At 38.0% G+C, this 23,895-nt stretch overlaps 1 protein-coding gene across 3 annotated transcripts in view; it reads right to left on the bottom strand.

Moving 5' to 3' along the window:
• Positions 1-23,895, bottom strand: part of TMEFF1 (transmembrane protein with EGF like and two follistatin like domains 1) — an 80,144-nt gene that overhangs the window by 5,928 nt on the left and 50,321 nt on the right. For 2 of the 3 annotated variants that reach the window (XM_038552940.1, XM_038552942.1), the window contains exons 6-8: positions 20,919-21,067; positions 18,859-18,924; positions 5,103-5,226 (exon numbers count right to left, since the gene is read on the bottom strand). In XM_038552940.1, the coding sequence (XP_038408868.1) occupies positions 5,103-5,226; positions 18,859-18,924; positions 20,919-21,067 (339 nt within the window). The remainder of the gene's footprint in view (positions 1-5,102; positions 5,227-18,858; positions 18,925-20,918; positions 21,068-23,895) is intronic. The other variant, XM_038552941.1, reaches the window with a different exon arrangement.

Below are 23,895 nucleotides of genomic sequence, written 5' to 3'. Positions count from 1 at the left end.
AAAAAAAAGGACAAAAAAAGTAGTAAGGTTGATTTATAGATCACAGAATGGAATTGAGAGCCCAGAAATACACCCATACATCTATGGTCAACTGATTTTTATAAGGTGCTAAGACCCTCAATGAAAAAAATAATCTCTTCAACAAAAGCTGTTGGGACAACGGGACATTCACATGCAAAAGAATGAAGTTGGACCTCTTCCTCACAACATACACAAAAAAATTCAAAATGGCTCACAGATCTAAATATAAGAGCTTTTTAAAACTATAAAACTCTGAGAAAAAAAAAGAAGTAAAACCTCATGATCTGGAGTAGGCAATGGTTTCTTAGATATGATACCAAAAGCACAAGAAACAATAAAAAGTTAAACAGGATTAAATCAAAATTAAAATCTTTTATGTTTAAGAACACTATCAAGAAAATGAAGAGATAACCAAAAGAACAGGAGAACGTTCTTGCAAATTATTTATCTGATAAGAGCTTTGTATCTAGAATATATTTAAAAACTATTGCAGGGCAGCCCGAGTGGCTCACTGGTTTGGCGCTGCGTTCAGCCCAGGGCCTGATCCTAGGGGACCTGGGATCGAGTCCCACGTCAGGCTTCCTGCATGGAGCCTGCTTCTCCCTCTGCCAATGTCTCTGCCTTTCTTTCTCTCTGTCTCTCTCATGAATAAATAAATAAAATCTTTAGAAAAAAAATAAAATTAAAAAAATTAAAAACTATTGCAAACTCATTAACAAAAAGAAAAAAATTACAAAATGGGCAAAAGATTCTGAACAGACATTTTTCCAACCAAGATCTATAAATGGCAAATAAACACATGAAAAGAAAGCAACATATCATTATTCATTGTGGAAATGCATATCAAAACCACAATTAGATACCACTCCATACCCAGTAGAATGGCCAGAATCAAAAAGTCAGATAATATCGGTTGGCAAAGATACTGTAGGGAATGAAAAATGGCCAAGCCACTTTGGAGAACAGTCTAGCAGTCCTCAAGAGTTAAACACAGAGTTACCATTTGGCCCAGCAATTCCATTCCTGGACACTTACCCAGCTGAAAGTAACACAATTCCATGGAAAAACTTGCAAACAATTATTCAGGGCTATCACTCATTAATAGCCAAAAAAGTGGAAACAATCCAAACACTCATCAATTGGTAAGCAGATTACAAAATGTGGTATTAGAAGGAACAAAATACTGACACATGCTACAATGTGGATAAACCTTGAAAACATTATGTGAAAAAAGCCAGACACAGAAGACCATGTTATACAAGTCCACTTAAATGAAATGTCCAGAACAGGCAGATGTACAGTGACAAAATAGATTAGTGATTGTCTAAGACGAAGGGTGATAGGGAGATTTGGGAGTAATAGCTAAAGGGCACAGAGTTTCTTCTGGGGGTGATGAAATGTTCTAAAATTGATTGTGGTGACTGCAAAACTGAAAAAAAATACTAAAAACTAAAAAACCACTGTTTTTTTTTTTTTAAGATTTTATTTATTCATAAGAGAGAGAGGCAGAGACATAAGCAGAGGAAGAAGAAGGCTCCCTATGGGGAACCTGATATGGGACTCGATCCCAGGACCCCAGGATCATGACCTGAGCCAAAGGAAACACTCAACCACTGAGCCACCCAGGCGCCTAAAACCACTGGTTTAAAAAAAAAAAAAAAAAAAAGAGGGGCGCCTGGGTGGCTCAGTCGGGTTAGGCATCTAACTGTCTTTAGCTCACATCATGATCCTGAAGTCCTAGGATCAAGCCCCAAGTGGGGCTCCCTGCACAAAGGGGAATCTGTTTTTTCCTCTCTGCCCCCTTCCACTGACATATGCAAATGTTCTCTCTTTCATATAAATAAATAAAATCCTAAAAATAAATAACAAATGAAAAAAAGTGGTAAACTTATTAACATAAAATACAATCCCCACAAAATAAAATCAAACCAGTTGTTCAAAAAATCACAGTGACTACTATTATTAGATTCAAAGGAGATTTTATCTCATTGGTCCTGATTTAAAGAGAGTACTTTCTTATACATAGAACATCATCCTCAATAATATAATAAATTCAACAATATAATAAAGTCTTATAGGATTTTTAAAATAATGTCTTTTGTGGTAGGCTAATGGTGAAAAGCCAAAGCTCAATAAAATAAAAACAGTTCTAAAGGGAGCTATAACACTGTCCTAGATACGCAGCTGACAGTTTAGCTTAATCCAAAGATTAAAATCAGAATATCAAGAAGAATGCATAGGCCATATATCATTCAGGCAATCCTCTTTGGATATTATTTTCTGCAACTGATTTTTGGATTATGCTCTCCAAATATCTGAAGTAATAACTTCTAGGTTATTACTACTTCTTCTGTTATTGATTAAAGGCAGATCCAGGCATTTGGTCCTCTACATCCACAGGTCCTCCATAATAATCTCATTCACTACTACGGCCTTACGTGCTGATTCATCCACCCATCCATTTACTGAGCATCTGACATGTGCCAAGTACTGTAGTGGGTACCTGGATACATTAGTAAGCAAAACAAATGAAAAACCCTGATCTGGTTAATCTCTAATTGGGGGAGGGAGGGTCAATAAACATGATAAGTAATGGTTATCTTAGAAGCTGATATGTACTACACAGAGAGAGAGAAGAGAGATAGTTAAGGAAATTATGAGTGCCAGTTACAGGCTAGGAAGGGAAGGATGCAATTTTAACAAATGGTCAGGATATTCTTCCTTATGAAGGTGACATGTGAGTGAAGATATGAAGGAGGTGAGGGAATCTGCTATGTCGACAACAGGAAGAAGAACATATCAGATAAAAAAAGAGTCAGTGCAAAGACCCTGAGGAGGAAGCATGAACACAGGCATGTCCAAGAATAGAAAGTGTGGTGGGCATGGAGTGGGCTAGAGGAAGGGAAGCAGGGGACCAAGACAGAGGTGAAGGAGCCAAATTGTGTAAGGCTTCTGCACTCAGTGAGATAGAGGAGCCACTGAGAAGGTTTAGCAAAGAAATGACCTAAAATGACTTTCATTTGCAAAGTCTCCATCCAGCTGCTGTGTTGAATATGAACTGTAGAATACAACTGGAGAGGCTGTTGCAATAATGCCAGAGAGAAAAAAATGGTGGCCTGGACTAGGAATAGCAGGGGCTATCATAAGAAGAACTCAAATTCTGGATATATTGTGAAAATATAGACAATAAGATTTCTCAACTGACTGGGTATGGAGTATGAGAGAGAAAAGTCAAAGATCTATCAGAAGTGCTTTATCTGGGGCAGCCTGGGTGGCTCAGCAGCTTAGCACTGTCTTCAGCCCGGGGCCTGATCCTGGTGACCTGGGATCAAGCCCCACGTCGGGTTGCCTGTATGGAGCCTGCTTCTCCCTCTGCCCAGGTCTCTGCCTTTCTATCTGTGTGTCTCTCATGAATAAATAAATAAAATCTTAAAAAAAAAAAAGCGCTTTATCTGAACAAAGGAAAAAGTGGAGTTGGCATCAAGTGACATGAAGAAGGTTGCAGATAAAACAGATTTAGGGGAGAAAAGGCAGAGCAGGAGATCAGCTTAGGTCCTATTGAAGTTGAGTCAAAACATCCACACAAAAACAAAAAGGAGGGAGAGTTCTATGAATCTATGAGTCTCAAGTTGAGGACACAGGCCTGGGATTTATGCAAAGTAGAACCATCAGCATATGTCATGGAAAGCCTCAACGCTTGGATAGCATCACTAAGGAAGAGGACCAAGGCTAGACCTTGGGGCACTCCAACACTCTGAGGTCAGGCAGCAAAGGGGAAGCAGCCAAGAAGATGCAAAGGAATGGCCAGTGAGGTAGCAGAAAACGGAGAGAGACTGCAATCCCTAGAGCCAAGTGAAGAATGCACATCACAACACACAAGAGAGCAACCAACCTTATCAAATGCTACTGGTTGTTGAAAAGCTTATTCGGATGGATTCAAGAAAGATGGGAAGTCAGGAGCTGGAAACAGAGCACAGACAACTCTTTTGAGTTCTACAAAGAAAAGAAATGGGATGGTGGCTTATAGGAGAGTGAGGGATTTTTTTTCCAAGATAGAAGAAATGAAAATATTAATATATTTAAATTATGTATATAGGTATGTATTTATATAAGAATATATGAAACACAGAAAAGGGGGGAGTATTTCTGGTAGGTGAGAGTAAAAAGTCTGTGGGAGTTTTCTTCATATTGCTTCAGTGTTCTCTGTGAACTCAGATATAAGATGGGGGGGGGTACTGACAATGTAAAGAGAAGAGGGGCAGTCAAAAGCTGGCATCTAGGACAGAAGGAGAATGAATGGACTGCAGTGCAGAATGCTAACTAGGCAGCTTGTAGGCCACACTTTGAGTATAAACATCACTGATGTTTTGACTAAAAAAGGAAAAAACAGATTCTCGCCAAACTGCAGGAGGCAGGAGTGAGCAAAACAACAATCTCCCCTTGTCTGTGGAAACATTACCTGGCTAATGAGACCAACCTGGTAGGGGATGAGCTCCCAACAGCAGCCAAGAAGTACTACCAGCCAACAGACACCGAACAGCAAAGAGCATTATGATCATTAGGCTGAGAGTTAGGAAATATGAGATCTAGATTTGCTGGGGCTAACCTTGAACAAGTCACATAACCTCTCTGGCATCAGACAGTAGAAGATTTATACTCTTCCCAATTCCACTTCTCTCCTCACACCTGGTTCCACATCCCCATCCCCTTATTTTTAGAAATCTATTTTCGTATATGTTTTATTTGAGTTACATGTGCTCTATTCTGAACACATTCTTTAGTCCCTAAATCACCTTGTGACAGATTGCCTAAAAACCAAAATAGTGCTGGAATATGGCCTATTTTTATATGAAAAATGTATTAAAAATGTTAAGCCTATTATCTTAAAACCCTAATATGACATCTGGTTTTGATTTTGCATATACTTGCCACCTTTTTCCAAATGATGCTAATTTATTTTTTGACTCAATTGCAAATAAATATTATGTTTTGGTAATATTTAATCCAGATTTCATGGTTTTCTACAGGGCAGTGACTGAAGGGAAAAATTCCTCACCTCTGACCTTGAGGTGTTGACCTACCTACAAGAAGCCTTCTGAGTCGAATAGACGAATTCACATTTCCCATGGATGCAGTAACCATTGAGGTTTTCAGGGCAAGGCATGTGGTTTCCAATATAAACATCTTCTCTTTGATCACTAGCATCTTAAAAGAACATAAACTGGGTCAATAAACAGTGAAAAGCAAACTGAAAAATAGGGACTTCTCAGAAGTTCTGACAACAAATAAATGTGCAGGGTAATTTGGAAAAGAAAATTATCAGATAGGGCCAAGGTCTCATTATGACATAAACACAGCAAATACACTATTTAGATTTAAAGCATTTAAAAACAGTTGCAGGATGAGCTACTGTTGTTTACAATCTGTCCCCAGAAAACACAAATATCTTGGCTAAAGAAATAAATACTACCTCTACAAGAAAGCTCATCTCTATGACCAAGAATATTACAGCATTGGTCTTTGGAGACTTACTCTAATCATTTACCTGAGGATTATGAAATAGAAGCCAAAAAGACTGGAATGGCAGAGAGTAGGTTATGGGAATCTTAAGATGTAAGGTTTATGTTTGGAATGAAAATTATCAAGTGTATTGATTTTTTTCTTCAAAATGAAAAATAGCTTTGCTGTTTTTTTAATCTGGTTTTTCTTAGTATGTTATTGTATAAAAAATTCAAATAATATAGAAAATAAATAAAACTTTAAATCACCTGAAACCCCTCTATCAAAAGAGAACCATTGTAAACAGGTGGATGAACATCTGTTCAGACTTAGGTATATCAATTTGAACTGAGCTGAGCTGAATAAAGAAAATGGGAGTATGGTGAGTAATTTCAAGTCAGAAATGGGAAGAGAGGGGTGCCTGGGTGGCTCAGTCGGTTGAGCATCTGATTTTTTATTTTGGCTCAGGTCATGATTTCAAGGTCATGAGAGAGAGCCCCGAGTGGGGCTCCAGGCTGAGGCGTGGTGCCTGCTTGGGATTCTCTCTCTACCTCTGTCCCTCCCCCATCTCGTCTTTCTCACAGAAAGAAAAAAGAGAGAGAGAGAGAAAAGAAAGGAAGGGAGGATGGAAGGGAAGAAGGGAGGGAAGGAGGAAAGAAGAAAGAAGGAAAAAGGGATGGAAAGGAAATTTTAAGAATCAGGAGAGTAAGAGCAGGAAAGATGGAAGCATGAAGACCTAGTCCTCAAAATCAACTTCATGCATTCATTCTCTCTATCCCTTTCTCCCCACCCGCTCTGTCTCTGTCTCTCTCTTGTACTTGCATACGCACATACTACTCACTCATTCATATACTCACACATTCTGCAATGGATTTTTAAACTTTTTTTTCTGGTATATACATACATACATACATACATACATACATTTATCCTCAGCTCTACAGACTCAAGAGTCCCCCATGTTGATAGGTCTGTCCTTCTGTAGGAAACATTCCCAGTTTCCTGTCAGTTTCTAATAGTTCTAGCTTAAATTCTGTGCATTATTAGCTGTGTGACCTTGAGTGTACCACTCTAAGACTGAGATTCCATAACTATAAAGTCAGGATAATAACAGGACCTATACTTTACGGGGTTGAGAGGATAATGTGAGATAATTCATGCGTGTACAAGACCACTAAAAGAATCAGCTGTCTATACAGCACATCTTGTAACAGCAAAGGTTATCTCCCCAAATATAAATAAAGGTATTGATATAATTTGAAAAGTACTAATGGAAACAAATTAAGAAGGAATACAATAGGAGGCTGTGTGAATGTATATGTGTAGAAAAGGGGAAGAACAAGGGAGAAGTGGGAATAGAGGTACCAAGTGTGAATAAAACAGAAAAATGCAAGTTTTCTGGAGACTGAAATGTACACACAAACAAAAAAAAAGTCTAACAATTATTAGGCTCAATGATAGGACAACTAAAGCAGAAAGATTGGGTCATCTCTAACAAAACCAAACTGATGCCATTTTACCTCAAAATTTATATATTTACATTGTACTAATTTATGGCTATGAAGAAAGCTGAACCAGAAGTCAAGAAATCCAACATGCAAATTCTCAACTTTAAGGTATTTCTGCTATTTTGCAACCTTGGTCAAATCACATCGTTTCTCTAAGGCAGCTAAAATCAGCATTGTCTGATATGAAAATATGTTTCTAGTAAACATATTTTTTAAAAGTAAAAAGAAAATAGGTAAATTGATTTTAATCATACATTTAATCTAATATATCAAATAAGTATCATTTCAACATATAATCAATATAAAAAATTGTGATTTCTTTTTACATTGTCTTTAAATCTTTAAAATCCGATGAGTACTTAACACTCCAGCACATCTCGATTTCAACTGGCCATGTTTCATGTACTCGATATCTACATGCTGCTAGTAGCCACCATATAAGACAGCAACAGTACAGATGACTACTCATTTATCCTTTATTGACTATCTTCCATATGCCAGGCACTCCGCTAGGTGCTGGGGACAGAAAAATATCCTGCCCTTGAAGGGCTCATAAGGTCTCCTCCCGCTCCCAAACTATAATTCTGTGATGGCGGAAGAAATCAAACCATCCTTTGGGGCTGCTATAATCCTGGGCATCCACTTCTCCACTACAATACTCGTAATATTGTCTTACAACCATTTGGGTTTGTTTGTTTGTTTGTTTGTTTGTTTGTTTGTTTGTTTTGGGCCATTTGGGTTTTTAAACTTAGTCTCTACACCATGAGACTGTGAGCGCCTTAAGAATCTAGTATTCATTTCTGTATAACTCCTAACACTTAAAACATAGTACTTTTCTTGCCATGGTTTCAAATTAAAAGTGCTGCTCTACATTTGCAATCAACCCATAAGTGACTTGAGGAATGCAACTGTCTCCCATAGCACTCATCATCCTGCATCTTCTCAGAACATGATACTTTCATGGTGTGTTACACCACCAAGTACATAATAATAGGACTACAGAGACTAAGGTTATGTACCAACCTATAATAATAAGATCTTACAATGCATATAATAATGGTACTCTATAGGTCTATAGAGGCTGTGGTAGTGCACTAAACTACCATAAGAAAGCCCTATAAACAGCAGGAAATTTCAAGAATGCAGAACTGAAAGCTATCAGAGAATCCAGCTACATCACAGGAATAAGAGAAAGTTAACTAAATCAAGAACAGGATTTTGAGAAATTAGTAAACAAAGTATAGCACCAGTAGAAGGAACGTGGCATCAGGCTCTAGACAAAGCAAAGCCATGTAAAAGCATGGACATAGGTGAGCTCGGATAGCTCAGCTGGTAAAAACACAGACATATCCAGTAAGGATGTGAAGTCTGTGGCTGTCACAGAGTCCAAATTTAGCATTCCGCTCAATGCTGGCTTTATTCATTCCATTATTCTTACATACTATTTCTGTGCACAGCCATATGCTCAGCTAAGCTACAGAAGATATAAAGAAAAAGTATACATGGTCCCTGCCCTTAATAAGCTTATCATCAATTCAGGGAATCAACATATACACACACAAAGCTGAAAAATACAATGTAAGAGTTCCTATATGATAGTTAACATTAAATGACAAAAGGTTTTTTTTTTACAATACAAGGCTCTATGTACGAGAGGTTCTACAAGAGGTTCAAGTTTAAAAGAGAGCTTACTGTAGGTGATATTACTCAAGGAAGGATTCATAGAAAGGACAGGACTCAAGTAAGGTCTCAGCATATATTTAGATTTATTTAGGTAGAAGAGTGGAATTTATATAATCAGACTTATTTAGATAGAAGAGTGGAAACCAAAAGGAAGGTAAAATGCACACAGCATTCCCAACAAAAACAGGAAGTAGATGAACTTTAGTCCAGAGCTGTATATTCAAATTGGGGAAGGGTGTAAGTCAAAGTTGGAAAAATAAGCTAAAATCAGATTATGGAAAATTATGAATGCCAGGTGATAAATGTTTTCTTTTCTTTTTTTTTTTTTTAAAGATTTATCTATTTGAGGTAAGGGAGAAGAAGGAGAAAATCTTTAGCAGACTCCCTGCTGAGTGCAGAGCTGGACATTGAGCTTGATCTCATAACCCTGAGATCATGGCCTGAGCCAAACCATGAGTCAGACACTTAACCAACTGAGCCACCCAGATACCCCGAGAAATGTGTTCTCAGTCATATGGACAAGGAAGACATTGAAGGCCGCCTAGCTGGAGAATAACACAATGAAAGTCACGTTTTATATCTTTTGAGAGTGGTTGCCAAGGGCTGGTGGTTAGGTGGAATGGGGAGTGACTGCTAATGGGTGTCAGGTTTCTTTTGGGGATAATGAAAATGGCCTAAAATTTGATTCTGATGAGATGCTTATGTAATTCTAAATATACTTTTTAAAAAAAAATTAAACTGAGGGCACCTGGCTGGCCGGGTCCGTAGAGTTGGGGGCTGAGTTCCAGCCCACGTTAGGTGTAGAGACTTTTTAAAAATTTTTTTTTTAATTTTAAAAAACTGAATTTCAGGGATGCCTGGGTGACTCAGTGGTTGAGCACTTGCCTTTGACTCAGGGTGTGATCCTGTGGGGAGCCTGCTTCTCCCTCAGCCTCTCTTTCTGTGTCTCTCATAAATAAATATATCTCTGCCTCTCTCTGTGTCGTAAAAAAAAAAAAAAAAAAAAAAACTAAATTGCACACTTCAAACAGGTGAACTTAGTGGCATGAAAATTATACATTAAAAAACTGTTCAGAAATTTAATTGTCTAAAAGCATACAAGATAAAGAGGCAGGGTAACTAGAAAGACCAGGTGACCAATTAGGAAGTTACTACATAATCCAAACCTGTGGCAATGAAAAGCTGAGCTAGAGCTTAGCAGTAAGAATAAATACTAGAGATAGAGAAAAAATAAATTCAGCTTGAAGGTGCTCTGGAATGAGCCCTCAGCAACTCAGAACTGGAAGAGCCTTTGAGGGCCATCTGGTCTGATAAAGGAATCCCTTTAGTTACAACCCTGAGATCCTGTTTCTACTTTACCACTTTCCAGAGGTAAAGAACTCAACACAATTCCAATATTATCAAATGTGCCTTATGTTAAATGAAATCTTTCTTTAGCTACTGATTTCCCCATATCTGTTTACCCCATAACATCCCCATCCAACAATTTTTTTTTCTTTAGGTCAAACATCCCCAAGACCATTCTTTAGATAGTTTGCAACAACCATCTTTACAAGTAGTATCCAGCATTAACTCCTTCAATGTACTTTAGGCATTTAGCAGAACAGGACTAACTTCATTGAAGATGCTTTTAATACAGAATTATGCAAAAGGAAAGAAAATATGCATGAATTCAAAGAAAATAAGGTCAATAAACACATGAAAGATGCTCAACATCACTAATCATTAGACAAATGCAAATCAAAACTACAAGACAGCACCCCCACCCATTAGAATGACTATTATCGAAAAATAAAAATAATTAAGTGTCGGCAATCATGTGAAGAAATTAAAACCTTTGTGCACTGCTGATGAGAATGTATGACATAGCCACTGTGGAAAACAGTATGGTGGTTCCTCAAAAAATTAAATATATAATTACCATATGACCCAGCAATTCCATTTCTGGGGATATACGCAAAAGAACTGCAGGGTTCAAAGAGCAACTATATACCCATATTCACAGCAATATTCATAATAGCTGAAATGTGAAAACCAACACAAATGTCCATCAATGAATGATAAATAAAACACAGTCCATACATTTGATGGAACACTATTCAACCTCAAAAAGGAAATTCTGACTTATACTATAACACAGATTAATCTTGAGGACATTATGCTCACTGAAATAAGTCAGTCACAAAAAGACAAACACTATAGGATTCAACTTGTATGAGGTACTTGGAGTAGCCAAAATTATAGAAACAAAAAGAACGATAGCTGCTGGAGCTGAGAGGAAGAGTAAGTGGGAAGCTATTATTTATTGAGTATAGCTTGTTTTACAAGATGAAAGGGCTCTAGGGCCTCTGGGTGGCCTCAGATGCTTAGCATCTGACACTTGGTTTCTCAGGTCATGATCTCAAGGTCATGAGATTAAGTCCCACCTGGGGCTCCATGCTTAGTGGGGAGTCTGCTTTAGGATTCTCTCTCTCTCCCTGCCTCTGCTACTGCCCCCATGTGCATGCACTCTCTCTGAAGTGAATAAATGAATCTTTAAAAAACACAGATGAAAGAGCTCTAGAAATGGATGGTAGTGGTGGTTGCACATCATGAATGCATTTAATAGTACTGAGCTGTGCACTTAAAAATGGTTAAAATGGTAAATTCTGTTTTATAGATTTTACCAGAATTTTAAAAATTGGCAAAAAATGACTCTAAATATGAGTCTAAAGACAGGAGGGTTCAGTAGAGCAAATGTAGTAAGCTGAGTTCAAATTGAGACCTCTAGTCATCCAAAGTATTTATTAAGCACTTATTATATTCCAGGCACTACATATGAATATATGAAACAAGCACTTAAGATTAAGCTCTAAATCAAGGCTAGAGAACAAATGTTCACCAAGGTGATGGCTGAGAGTACATTAAAGTTCCGAAGGAAATTAAGTAAAGAAAGCAAAGGAGCAGAAGCGTATTCTGGAATAGCTGTGATATAAGAAAAAGAGCAGCAGGGCTTAGAGTCAGAAAGCCTGAATTCTAGTCCTTGCTCTGCCATTCTACATGCCACAAACTCACAGCTTCAGCTTCTTCATCTGCAAAATGAGAATAACATGGTTGTGATAAGGATCAAATAATAACACAAATATGTGAAAGCACCTGACACAAAAAGGGCGCATGAGGAATAACTATTGAATGGATGAATACCCTATTGATACCACTTATTAGCCACATTAAACATGATGTAGATTACAGGGAGACTCACCAATAGTGAGACCTTTGACCACAGCCAGGTACCAACAATGAAAACAGAAAATAAAAATACTGACAATCATCATAATAACATCGACAAAAATTCAGAGATATAGCATTTAAAAATCAGAGTAATCCTAGGCAGTAGATATTAGTGTCCCCCCCACTGTATAGACATGATCATTGAGGTTCTGAGAAACCAGGCCACAGCCTTTAAGTGTAGACCAAGTCTGATTCCACAGAGCAAGCTCTTAACCATCACACTATTATTTCACCAAACTACGTTGGGAGATGCATAGGGAATGGACAAAAGCAGAATGTCCAAGCACCTGCTCTCTGGACCAAGTAAATTAGATTAACTTCAAAAAGGAAATGTAAAAAGGCTTTAAAGATGTAATAAAGCACAGTTTCAGAAACCACAGCACAGATGTAGCTTCGCACAGCAAGAATTGGGCACAGAATGGCCTTCTCCAAACAATGCCCTTAGGCAAGTGGTGACAGGCTCCGTGAACAATAGCTGCAATTGCTCGACTCTGAACAATGTTTGTGTGTGTGAGATATAAAAAGTATACTTGGTCACCCAGTGGCTCCTTCCACCCACAGAGGCATTCAGAAACAAATCTACCACCAGCGGCAGTGTTTTCAAATACAAAGGAGAGTATGGTTCTAAGCGATGATGTTATAAGAAAACCCAGCACCAGATGGCCTATCTGCAAAAGGCATGTTCCACTGGCTGGCTGTCCTGGTGCATCAATGAACAACCTAAATAAAGCATAAGGAGTTGCTATTAACAACCAAGACATGCACCTGGTAGATCATTTGCTGAGGCCACAACAACCACATCACCACTACATCAGTAACTCTCTGGCTCATTTCTACAAATTCCTACAGTTAAGTAATTCAGTATATTCTCTCTTATTTTCCCTATACTACCCTGCACCCCAAGCTCTGTCACTAACCTATTCCTCCATACAGCATTCCCTAACCCCAGTCTCCCAAGACCCCATCCACCTATGGGGTTAAATTACCTATGTAAGTATAAAAGCCTGCCTACCCTCCAACACCTCCCACTGTCATTCCTAAATCCTTCTATTTTCCATACAAACCCTAATTCCTCCTTTCCTATCCTTTCCACACTGCCCAGTGAAATACATTTTCTGATATAAATAAACTCATCCACCTCCTCAGCCATTCTTCCCTTAGGAAGTACTCCTTTCTTTTCCCTGACATACCAAGGATCACATTACATCCTATATCCCCTTCCCTTCCACTTTCCCCTGCTGTGCTTCCCATTGTCACCTCCAGATCAGTATTCCATTCTCCTCTCCCAATGACCTTCATCTCTTAGGCATCTGTGCCATCTACCCAGACGGCCTTCTAAAAATCCTCAGCATGCTCATCAATCCTCATCAATCCCACGCTTTACCTGCTCCATAACACACACTCTCAGAATTCCAAGATTCTAGCAACTGGCTCAGTCTTACCTTTCAATGAGGGCAATTTCTCAAGACCACCTTAGAAAGAGCTTATCAAAAGAGCTGTATTAAAATATTTAAATGAGGAGCACCTCAGTGGCACAATCAGTTAAGCTTAAGCATCTGATTCTTGATTTAGATCAGGTCATGATCTCAGGGTCCTGGAATCGAGCCCCATGTCAGGCTCCACATTCACAGAGGGGTGGCTGCTTGAGAATTCTCTCTCGCTCTGCCCCTCCCCCTGCTCGCACACACTCTCTTTCAAAATAAATAAATCTTTAAAAAAAAAAAAAGAATATTAAAACATAGAAACGAGAGTCACCAAGTAATGGGTAAAATAATATCAGTATTTCAGTATTTCTGGTAGCGCTGGTCAGCAGGAAGAGAGGCTATTTAGAGGATGAGGCCAAACAGGGGATGAGGGTTGGGGGTGAAGTGAAGCTCAGGAATGAAGCAAGAATGTCTTGGAAATAAAAAAGGTTGTTACGGTTAGATTTTAGGCTGTATGAAAATATCCTTTGGATAAAAGTGGCCGCCACGTTGAAATGTCACATCCCACAGAGGAACTTCCTGGGTAGAGAGAATGTTAGAGACTATGATAAAATGTAGTATACATGGAGTGTATTCATTTTTCAAAACTGATACCTTAACATTCGTATATCTCACTGAATGTAAGTTAGACCTCAAAAAAACACCTGTAAAATAAGAATAATGATAAGTGGGTAGAGGTATACAGAGAAAATAAGAATGACAGAATGCTTAAAACTGTTGAAAGTGGATATTGGGTACATGAGGGTTCATTACACTATTCTGTTTATATGGTGTTTGCAATTTTCTATTGTCAAGTTTTTTAAATATCACATACCCATCTCCTAAATACCTCATGCTCAACAATCATACTCTGTATGGCTTCAATATCTACAATAGTTTCCAACACTATAATTTCAATATTTACCACAGGTTTCCCAACAGCTCAAGAAGAGCACTAATTCAGCCACCATGGACATTCAAATGTTCCATTTCATGAGCACTACTCTCCAAGAGATTGACTTTAAAAACTCTTCCCTACTGAGTACAATCTTCCAATGTGTGTCCAGTTTCTTGCTGATGTTGTATTCCTGCTTTTCACTTTGTAACCTCCATCCCTAGATCCCTACCTACCTAGTCTTGTTTGTGTACCAGGGACACAAGTACTTATTAAAGGCCTCCTATAAATGCTTGTGAGGACAAAAAAATAGAAGCAAATGGGGGGAAATACAAAACAACTACATTTTACCTCTAATCACTACTAGAATATGTCTTAACTCTTTCACAATTTGGATTTCATATTTATAACTCAAGAGAAACTCCTTGGTCCAAGATTACCAATGATTCCCTTCTCTTTAGAGTCAATGCTCGTCCTCTGATATCTTTATGCGACCTCTCCGTTTTGGCTTCTGTGCCACCCTAGTCATCTTGTTTGTCTCTGGATCCTGATTCTGCTTCATCCTAAATCAAGCCTCCTCTCCTTTGTAATATGCTGTCTAATAGAACTTTCTGCAACTCTCATTATGCTCTTTGTCTCCCCTGTCCAATATGGTAGCCACAGTCCACATGTGGCTATTTAAATTTAAATTAATTGAAATGAGGGCAGCCCCAGTAGCTCAGCAGTTTAGCTGAGCCACCTTCGGCCTGGGGCGTGATCCTGGGGATCCAGGACCCCGCGTCAGGCTCCCTGCATGGAGCCTGCTTCTCCCTCTGCCTGTGTCTCTGCTTCTCTCTCTGTGTCGCTCATGAATAAATAAATAAAATCTTTTTTAAAAAAATAAATAAATAATAAAAAATAAAAATAAATGAATTGAAATGATATGAAAAGTTTTGTTTCTTGATCATGCTAGCCTTATCTCAGGTGTGCAAGAATCTAACAATCTGCTCTATAATCTCTTACTCATTCTCAAGACTTAGTTACCTATCACTTCTATTTCCAAGGACTGACTTGTAAATTTATGTTAAATAAAGTCATCTGGAGAATTCCACAAGAAATTCAAGCTCCAAAATTAATCACCTCCACCATCAACTCCTCCTTTACCTTACTTCAAACACCTTCCCCTCCCAACATCCTTAGTTCTATAAATAGAATCTATCATCCAAGTCATCTGAACTCTCTATCCCTCTGATCTAAGCCAAGTCTATTCCCTTTGAATCTACGTAACTGATCTCCTTGCCTCCAGTCCAGTATATATAATAATGTTGCAACATTCCTGCCAGGTATCATTCATTCAACTAGTTAACTTTGCAGCCTTGTCTTTTTCAAATATATTAAGATTCTCCACTGCCTACAAATAAAGTTTAAATTTCCTAGGACAACATAACATTTAAGACACTATACTGGGCAGCCCGGGTGGCTCGGCGGTTTAGCGCCACCTTCGGCCCAGGGCCTGATCCTGGAGACCCAGGATCAAGTCCCACGTCAGGCTGCCTGCATGGAGCCTGCTTCTCTCTATGCCTGTGTCTCTATGGCTCTCTCTCTCTCTCTCTGTATGTGTTTCTCATGAATAAAGAAATAAAATCTTTAAAAAAAAAAAAAAAAAAAAGACACTATTCAATCTGAGGCACCTGGGTGCCTTCAGCTCAGGTCATGATTTTGGGGCCTAGGATCAAGCCACACTGGGCTCCCTGCTCAGTGGGGAGTCTGCCTCTTCCTCTCCCTCTGCCCCTTTCCCCCACCCTTACTCATGCTTTCTCTCTCTCTCAGATAAATAAATAAAATTTTAAAATTTTAAATAAATAAATGAAATCTAAAAAAAAAAGATACTACACAATCTGGCCCCAAGCTTTCTAGTCTACTCTCGCCTTCTACTTCTACTCTTAAGCCTCCTACTCTCCAGACAAAAAAGGACTCCTTACCATTCTATCATAACATTTACATCCACACCTCCGCTCATACTCTTCTACTCTCCTTAAATATCCTTTTGACCTCTGTTAAATCCAAAGATCCTTCAAGGTTCAGTCCAAAATCTACTTCTTCCATTAAGTTTCTCAGATCCTCACTATCTTCCACCAAATAGTAATCTCTTCTTTTCTGAATGCCTATTACACTTTTAACCACTCTACACTGATGACAATAACCAATTTCTACTTTGTTACATTATATTCATTTCTTATGATATCAAAAGCTCTTTAAAGATGAATGTCATGTATTAGATATCTTTCTATCCATCAACAGTCTAATAAAATGACCAGTGTAATATAGGCACATAATAAATTATATCTATTGATGATAATTTTATGAGTTATAGATCAATTCTTCTAAAAAAAAGATTTTATTTATTTGAAAGAGAGACAGACATAGCAACAAAAATAGCATGATCACAGAGGAGAGGGAGATGCAGGCCCCTGCTAAGCAGGGAGCCCAACATGGGTGAGCCCAGGACCCTGGGTTCATGACCTGAGCCAAAGGCAAACACTTAACTGAGCCACTCAAGTGCCCCTATGGATCAATTCTCATGTGTAAAGAATTATCAGTATCTCAAAAGTGGCCTAGCCACTAAATTATCCCTGTAATTTTATCAAAGGCAGATAAGTATTTGGGGCATACACAATTCCCCAAATATTAAGTATGAGTTTCTACTTACTGAAAAACAGCCTTCATATTCTGGTCATGTACTAACAGTATAGAGAATAAAACCGGGGCTGATCTATTATGTCTCCTACGGGAATACAGAAGATTTCTATTTTAAATACAGCACTTGTATCAACATAGGAAACTGATATTTCAGGAGCTCATGAGATATAAATGATTCAGGTGTGACATGATTCTAGTGAGGGAAATAACAAATTATTCAATGATAATAACAGCTACCATTTATTAAGCACTTATGAGTATGTCAGAAACTGTTCTAAGCACTTGACATGTATTATTTAATTTTTTAGGATTAATTATTTATTTTAGAGAGAGTGTGTAAGCGTGAAGTGGGGGAAGGGGCAGAGGGAGAATGGCAGAGAGAATCCTCAAGCAGACTCCGAACTAAGCACGGAGCCCAACACAGGGCTCCATCTCATGACCCATGAGATCATGACCTGAGTCTAAGCCAAGAGTCGGACACTTTACCAAAGGAGCCAGCCAGGCACCCCTGTACTATTTCATTTTTATAAAATTATGAGATAGGTACTGTTATTATTCTCATTTTACATTTAAAAAATTTTAAGATTTTATTTATTTATTCATGAGCGACACAGAGAGAGGCAGAGACACAGGCAGAGGGAACAGCAGGCTCATCACAGGGAGCCCGATGCAGAACTCAATTCCGGAACTCTGGGATCACGTCCTGAGCCGAAGGCAGACGCTCAACCACTGAGCCACCCAGGCGTCCCTTACATATTTTTTAATGTAAAGCCTGCTACTCCCTCTCCATTTGCCTACCACTCTCCCTGTTTGTGTGTTCTCTCCATCAAATAAATATATAAAATCTTAAAAAAAAAAAAAGAAAGAAATTAGGCAGAAAAGGTGGATTACACATCTAAAAACAATTCTTCATTATTATAACCCAACAAATGGATAGAAGATGCATGTGTGCAAGAGCAATTATATTTAAGTCTCAAAATAAGAGTCTCAAGATCTAGACCTGCTTCAGTTCTCTAGATAGAACCTCACAGAGCCTCAATGTTCCCCTTGATCCTTAGCCCTCACCGTAGTTGTAAGAATCAAATTAATCAAAGAGCATTGGACTTCAGGTCAAGGAATTCAATCCCTGCTACTCTGACCTTTACTACATGTAACACTCTGTACAAATAAATCCTACAGTTTCTTTGAGCTGTATCCATTCTTTTGACAAGTATGGAGCACCTACATCTGTGCCAAACATTCTGCCAAGAATTAGGAATACAAAAGTGAACAAGAGAGATACAGTCTCCTGTCCTCATAAAACCCAGGTCCTAGAGGGGGATACAGATGAGTTAAAAAAGAGAATTATAATTAACATAGGTTAAGTGTTTGGATAGGAGAGTATATAGAGAGGCACCTAATCTAAACTTAAGGAATCAATGAATACTGCCCAAGAGGAAATGACTTCTAAGCTAAGGCTTTAAGGATGAATACTAGTTAAGGGAAAAATTCCAAGCAGAAGGATCAAAGACTGGTGCAAAGAGGGCAAGCATTAATAGCAGATTCTAAAGAAGTAAGGAGGATTTAAATAGCAAAGATGAGGGATCTTTCTGTATAATTTCTTGCAACTGCATGTGAATCTGCAATTATCTCAATAAAAGTTTTAATTTAAAAAAAGCATACATGAGAGTATTCTATAAACTGAGAATAAGCACCTTACCTATTTCATTTCATAGTATTACTAATAATATACCCTATAAATTCTCATAGAGAGCAAAATTGGAAGGATCACTACTACTAAGGACAGCTAGTGACCATATTTCAATAGTTGGCCAAAATTTGGAAAATCATGATTCAATACCTTTCACATCTGGTCGATACTGTAGTCCATCATCTTTTTTTCCCAACAAACTAGTGTCATCTGTGTCTATAAGAGAAAAGTTTTCAAATTAAGACATAGGACGTTTAAGTCATACCATGAAATTCGCAAATATTCCAAATGCTGCAGGTCCTTCCCAACTCTGCCCACTTATCCTGCTCACGTTTCCCACCACTCTCTTGATTTATTGTGCCATTTCTATCTTAGGCCTCAAGGCATCCCAAATATATACATGTTCTGCAAGATGAACAATCTAATTTCATTTAGAGTTCAGCTCAAATGTCATCTCCTTAAAAAGTCTTCCCTGTGCAAACTAAAATAACACCTACCCCGAAGGGAAAGGATTAATCCTCTCTCCAAGAGACAATGGTCTCAGGATTTACCTCTCCTACCACTGTTTCCCTGGAAACCTATCAGTTTAAGATCAAGGTAGAATCTCGGCTATGTTATCAGACAAAATTTAGGACAGAAATGACCCCAGACTGGTGAATTGTATTTGGACTGGGAAGACTGTAAATGAACCACAAATGCCTGTTGGGAGCACAAGCTTCAGCTTCCTACTACATAGTGAGGGAGGAAAGCAAAGGTATAGTTAGGTATGAATGGAAGTATTATCAAGAGGACCAAGATAAAAGTTAAGGACTAACTACTCCAAAGGATTCTACATAAAATTTCAATTTAACAAAATTCTCAAGCTTGACCAACTTGAAGTTGAAATTCCAGATAGTACCATTCAATGATGAACCAGTTCTTCATAAAAAGTATTATTTCTCTAAGCTACTGTTTCAACTTAGGCTCTAAATGCCACTCTATGAAAGAAAAACAAACTATAAATTTCTTTAAGATTAAGGCTAAGTGAACTATCTACCTAAAAGGGTCTATCAGCAAATGGTTTGCTCTCCTAGCCTCCACCTGGAAATCCTCTAATGAGCTTCTTGAGTATCCTCTGGTTAGACCAGGGTATTGGAATCCCTTGTGCAGTATTTCACAATTAATTTATTACAATATAACGTACTAAACTTTGGCTTACAACATTTTCTCTTAGCTTAAATAAAAATATATCTCTTAGTACGTCCAAAAAAGGTAGGAAGGATGGACCTGCCAAGCAGGAAAGATCTACAAGTCCATGAAAATGTGTTGGCTCTTCTACGCTGTATATTACTAGGAAATGATATATTATCCTAGCTCATATGTATATTACTAAGGTAAGAAGATAGAGAATTTCTGCCTATAGTGACTGGATATTTCTAGTCAAAATGGAAAACAAGATCAAATTCTTACTTGGTATCATGGCTCTAAACTATGACAAGGGGATCCCTGGGTGGCTCAGCGGTTTGGCGCCTGCCTTCAGCCCAGGGTGTGGTCCTGGAGTCCCGGGATTAAGTCCCACATCAAGCTCCTGGCATGAAGCCTGCTTCTCTCTCTGCCTCTCTCTCTCTCTCTCTCTCTCTCTCTATGTCTATCATGAATAAATAAATAAAATCTTTAAAAAATAAAAAATAAATAAACTATGACAAAAAAAAAGCAGAAAAGCAAAAAGAATTTTAAATTGAAGGTAATAATTTTTCCTTACATTCTATAACCTCACACCAAAATCTCTAACAGTACACAATGTGTAGGGGCGAAAACTACAGTGAGAATGTGAAAATAAAGTAAACTTTTATGCTCTAAAAAAAGATGAATATATGGCAATGCTTGTAGTTTTACTATAATTAAGATAAGTTAACTATTAAACAACTATAATCATTTTAAATTTGAGACAACCTTTAAGAACTATAAATGTATCTACAAGTCTATGTTAGGAAGAACTTAGTAACTACATAATCAATAAAAAAGCATGGTTCGAGTATTGAGAAAATGAAAATAAATGGAAAAAAATCTAAATTAGTAACCAAAGAAATTCGAAAATATAAAGAAAAGAAACAAAAAGAACATCAAAGACTTCTCATTTTACAAATTTTGGAACACTACCAAAATGACAAATAAGATTTCAGACATAGAATATTAAAGACAGATCTCTCAATGAGTAGAATGGGTTTTACCTGTGCAATGACCAAGATGCCTTATATCAATTTGTTCTTGCTTTATACAAGATGCTTCTCGAACAAAACAAGGATTGTTGTAGGAACTCCCATCAGAAGCACACACAGGATTAAAACTGTAGCCACTGCAATCTATATTACATACACACCTGTTGGAAAAGACAAAAATTATCTATATTTTACAACAAAAGTATTTCACAATGCTGTATTTCATTTTCTTCTTTTCTGCTTTCTGTTAACAGAAGTCAATATCTCGTTTTAAGTCACTATGATAAAAGATTAAGCAAAGCGAACACCCGAACACCCGTCTAACAATTTCTTTCAGGTGAGAATTTAGAGGTAATTTCATCCAGATATTATTAACCAGGTGGTTTCCCAAGAATTTTTATCATCTACATACAATAATCAAGAGATGTCAAATGTCAACAATGTTAATTAAAAAGCAACATGGTGTAGTGGAAAGGACACAAAATTATGAGTCAAAAGTCATGAATCCAAATCCTAGTCCAAATAATTACTAGATTTGTGCCGATTCTTCCCTTAAGTCTTAGTTAACTTATCTGTAAAATAGAGGTTATAATAATATACTGACCCCCACAAATAACTGGGAAGATGAAAAAATATAATTTGATATAAGCCATGTAAAATGAAGGCCTTCCAAAGCATTTTTAGCTGAACATCTACCTATATCGTTGAGTTTACACTGAACACTGAGACTGCATAAGGAAGTCCTAGGCATGGTCACTCCTACCAAGAACGATAAAATCTAATTGGGAATATAAAAATTTTAAAAAAAATAGAGACTCTTTTGCTTCCAGCAACACTGCAGACTCAGAAGCTAAATTTCCCATTGAATACAACAAAAAATACAGGAAAAGCATTTTAAAATATTCTCTCAAAGGCATTCATAAGTTGACAAGAAATAAAGGAATATTCAGAACAAAAGTTAAACAAAAGTTAAATGAAGACAGGAACAGAGAAAGGTCAATCGCATTGGTTAAAGCTGATTTTCACCTTGAAAGTGTTTACCAAATTGGATAAATTCAACTATCAACTCTTTTAGCCTTGAAGGCCCCTGGGAATAGAAGACAAACAATACTGACCTACCTAAGATGGGGAGTTTGAAGACCCTTGAAAAGCTGGTACCTCAAAAAGCTACAACTCTCAGCATGCAGATAAACTAGAAATGAGCTTCTATATTCCACAGGAACTATTTAAAGGGGGTAAGGGGGTGCTGCCCTGAGCCACGGCATTGGAGAGAGGGAAGAAAAACATCTCCCCTGAGAATTAAAAACCACAAGCCAACCCTCACATGGGTAATTACAACTTAAAATACTACTTGGGTGTTCTGAAAAACCTCAAACCCAGAATTTATTTTAAGAGCCAAGGACTGGAAGGGGCCCTAGGCAAATGACAGAAGCAAATGCAATCTCCTTTGGAGAAACCAACTTTGCTATCCTTGACCTCAAACATTTTCCAAGATACACTTCTGAGAAAAATAAGCAGATCACACACTCACTCAGTCATATCTACAACAAATAAGGAAATAAAAATACCATGAATCGAACAAGTTGATTTGAAAATGAACCAAGCAAGGGCACCTGGCTGGCTCAGCTGCCAGTGGAGCATGCAATCTTAATCTCCCTGTCATGAGTCTGAGCCCCACATCAGGGGTAGAATTAACGTTAAAAAAAAGAAAGAAAGAAAGAAAAGAAAGCGAAAAGAAGGAAGGGGAAAAAATGAACCAAACAGAACTTCTAATAGATAAAAAATGTATTATTAGAAATAAAAAGCTTGGGGCACCTGGGTTCATTTTAAGCATCTGCCCTCCATTCAGGTCATGATCTCCAGGTCATGAGATCAAATCGTGTATTGGGCTCTGTGCTGGGTGGGAAGCCGGCTTGGGAGTCTCTCTCCCTCTCCCTCTGCCCCTCCCCCTATCCATGGTGTGTGTACTCTCTCTCAAAAAAATAAATAAAAATTAAAAATTAATAAATTCAATAGGCAGATTTAACAGATTAGAGAAACTAAAGGTGAGTTAGGGAACTGGCAGATATGTCAAAGGAAATCACTCAGACCATAGCAGAGTCAAAGAGGTGGAACATAGGAAAGAAAGATTAAGAAACATGAAGACAGAAGTGACAGAATTAAATATATACTCATTTCACAATTTAAAACTTAAGAAAAAGCAAGAAAAAAATTTTAAAAATTCATATTTATTAAAGTCAGAAATGGCTTTTACATTTTGGGGGAGGGGCAAAAGAATGTGACAGAGGGACGCCTGGGTGGCTCAGAGGTTGAGTGTCTGCTTTCGGCTCAGGGCGTGATCCTGGGGTCCCGGGATCAAGTCCCACGTCGGGTTCCCCACAGGGAGCCTGCTTGTCCCTCTGCCTGTGTCTCTACCCTTCTCTGTGTCTCTCATGAATAAATGAATAAAATCTTTAAAAAAAAAAAAAAAAAAAAACAAGAATGTGACAGAGACCACATTTGGTCTGCAGTGTAAAATATCGATCAACTGGACTTTTACAGAAAATCCTTGCTGAGAGACGCCTGGGTGGCTCAGTGGTTACACATCTGTCCAGTTGTGATCCTGGGTCCTAGGATCGAGTCCCACACTGGGCTCCCCACAGGGAGCCTGCTTCTCCCTCTGCCTATGTCTCTGCCTCTCCCTCTGCATCTCTCATGAATAAATAAATAAAATTCTTCAAAAAAAAAAAAAAAGAAAGAAAATCCTTGCTGACCCCAGCTTGACAGGATATAAAGTGAGCAAAACTGGAATAACAATAAATGAGAAAACGTGACTAAGGGAAGATTATAGAAATATTTCAGGAACAAGAAAAGGCCCAACAAAAAAGGCAAGATACCACAGCAATCCAGGAAATGATTTGGCAGTGGGCACTGAGCACAACTGTGACCAAGTGTAGGAGAAAGTCCGCATTCTTCAGTGTGATGGTACCACTGCATGTCAGACTAACAA

Source organism: Canis lupus, chromosome 11, assembly GCF_011100685.1.
Source record: "Canis lupus familiaris isolate Mischka breed German Shepherd chromosome 11, alternate assembly UU_Cfam_GSD_1.0, whole genome shotgun sequence".
NCBI lineage: Eukaryota > Metazoa > Chordata > Mammalia > Carnivora > Canidae > Canis > Canis lupus.
This window is presented reverse-complemented; position numbering and strand designations above follow the sequence as displayed.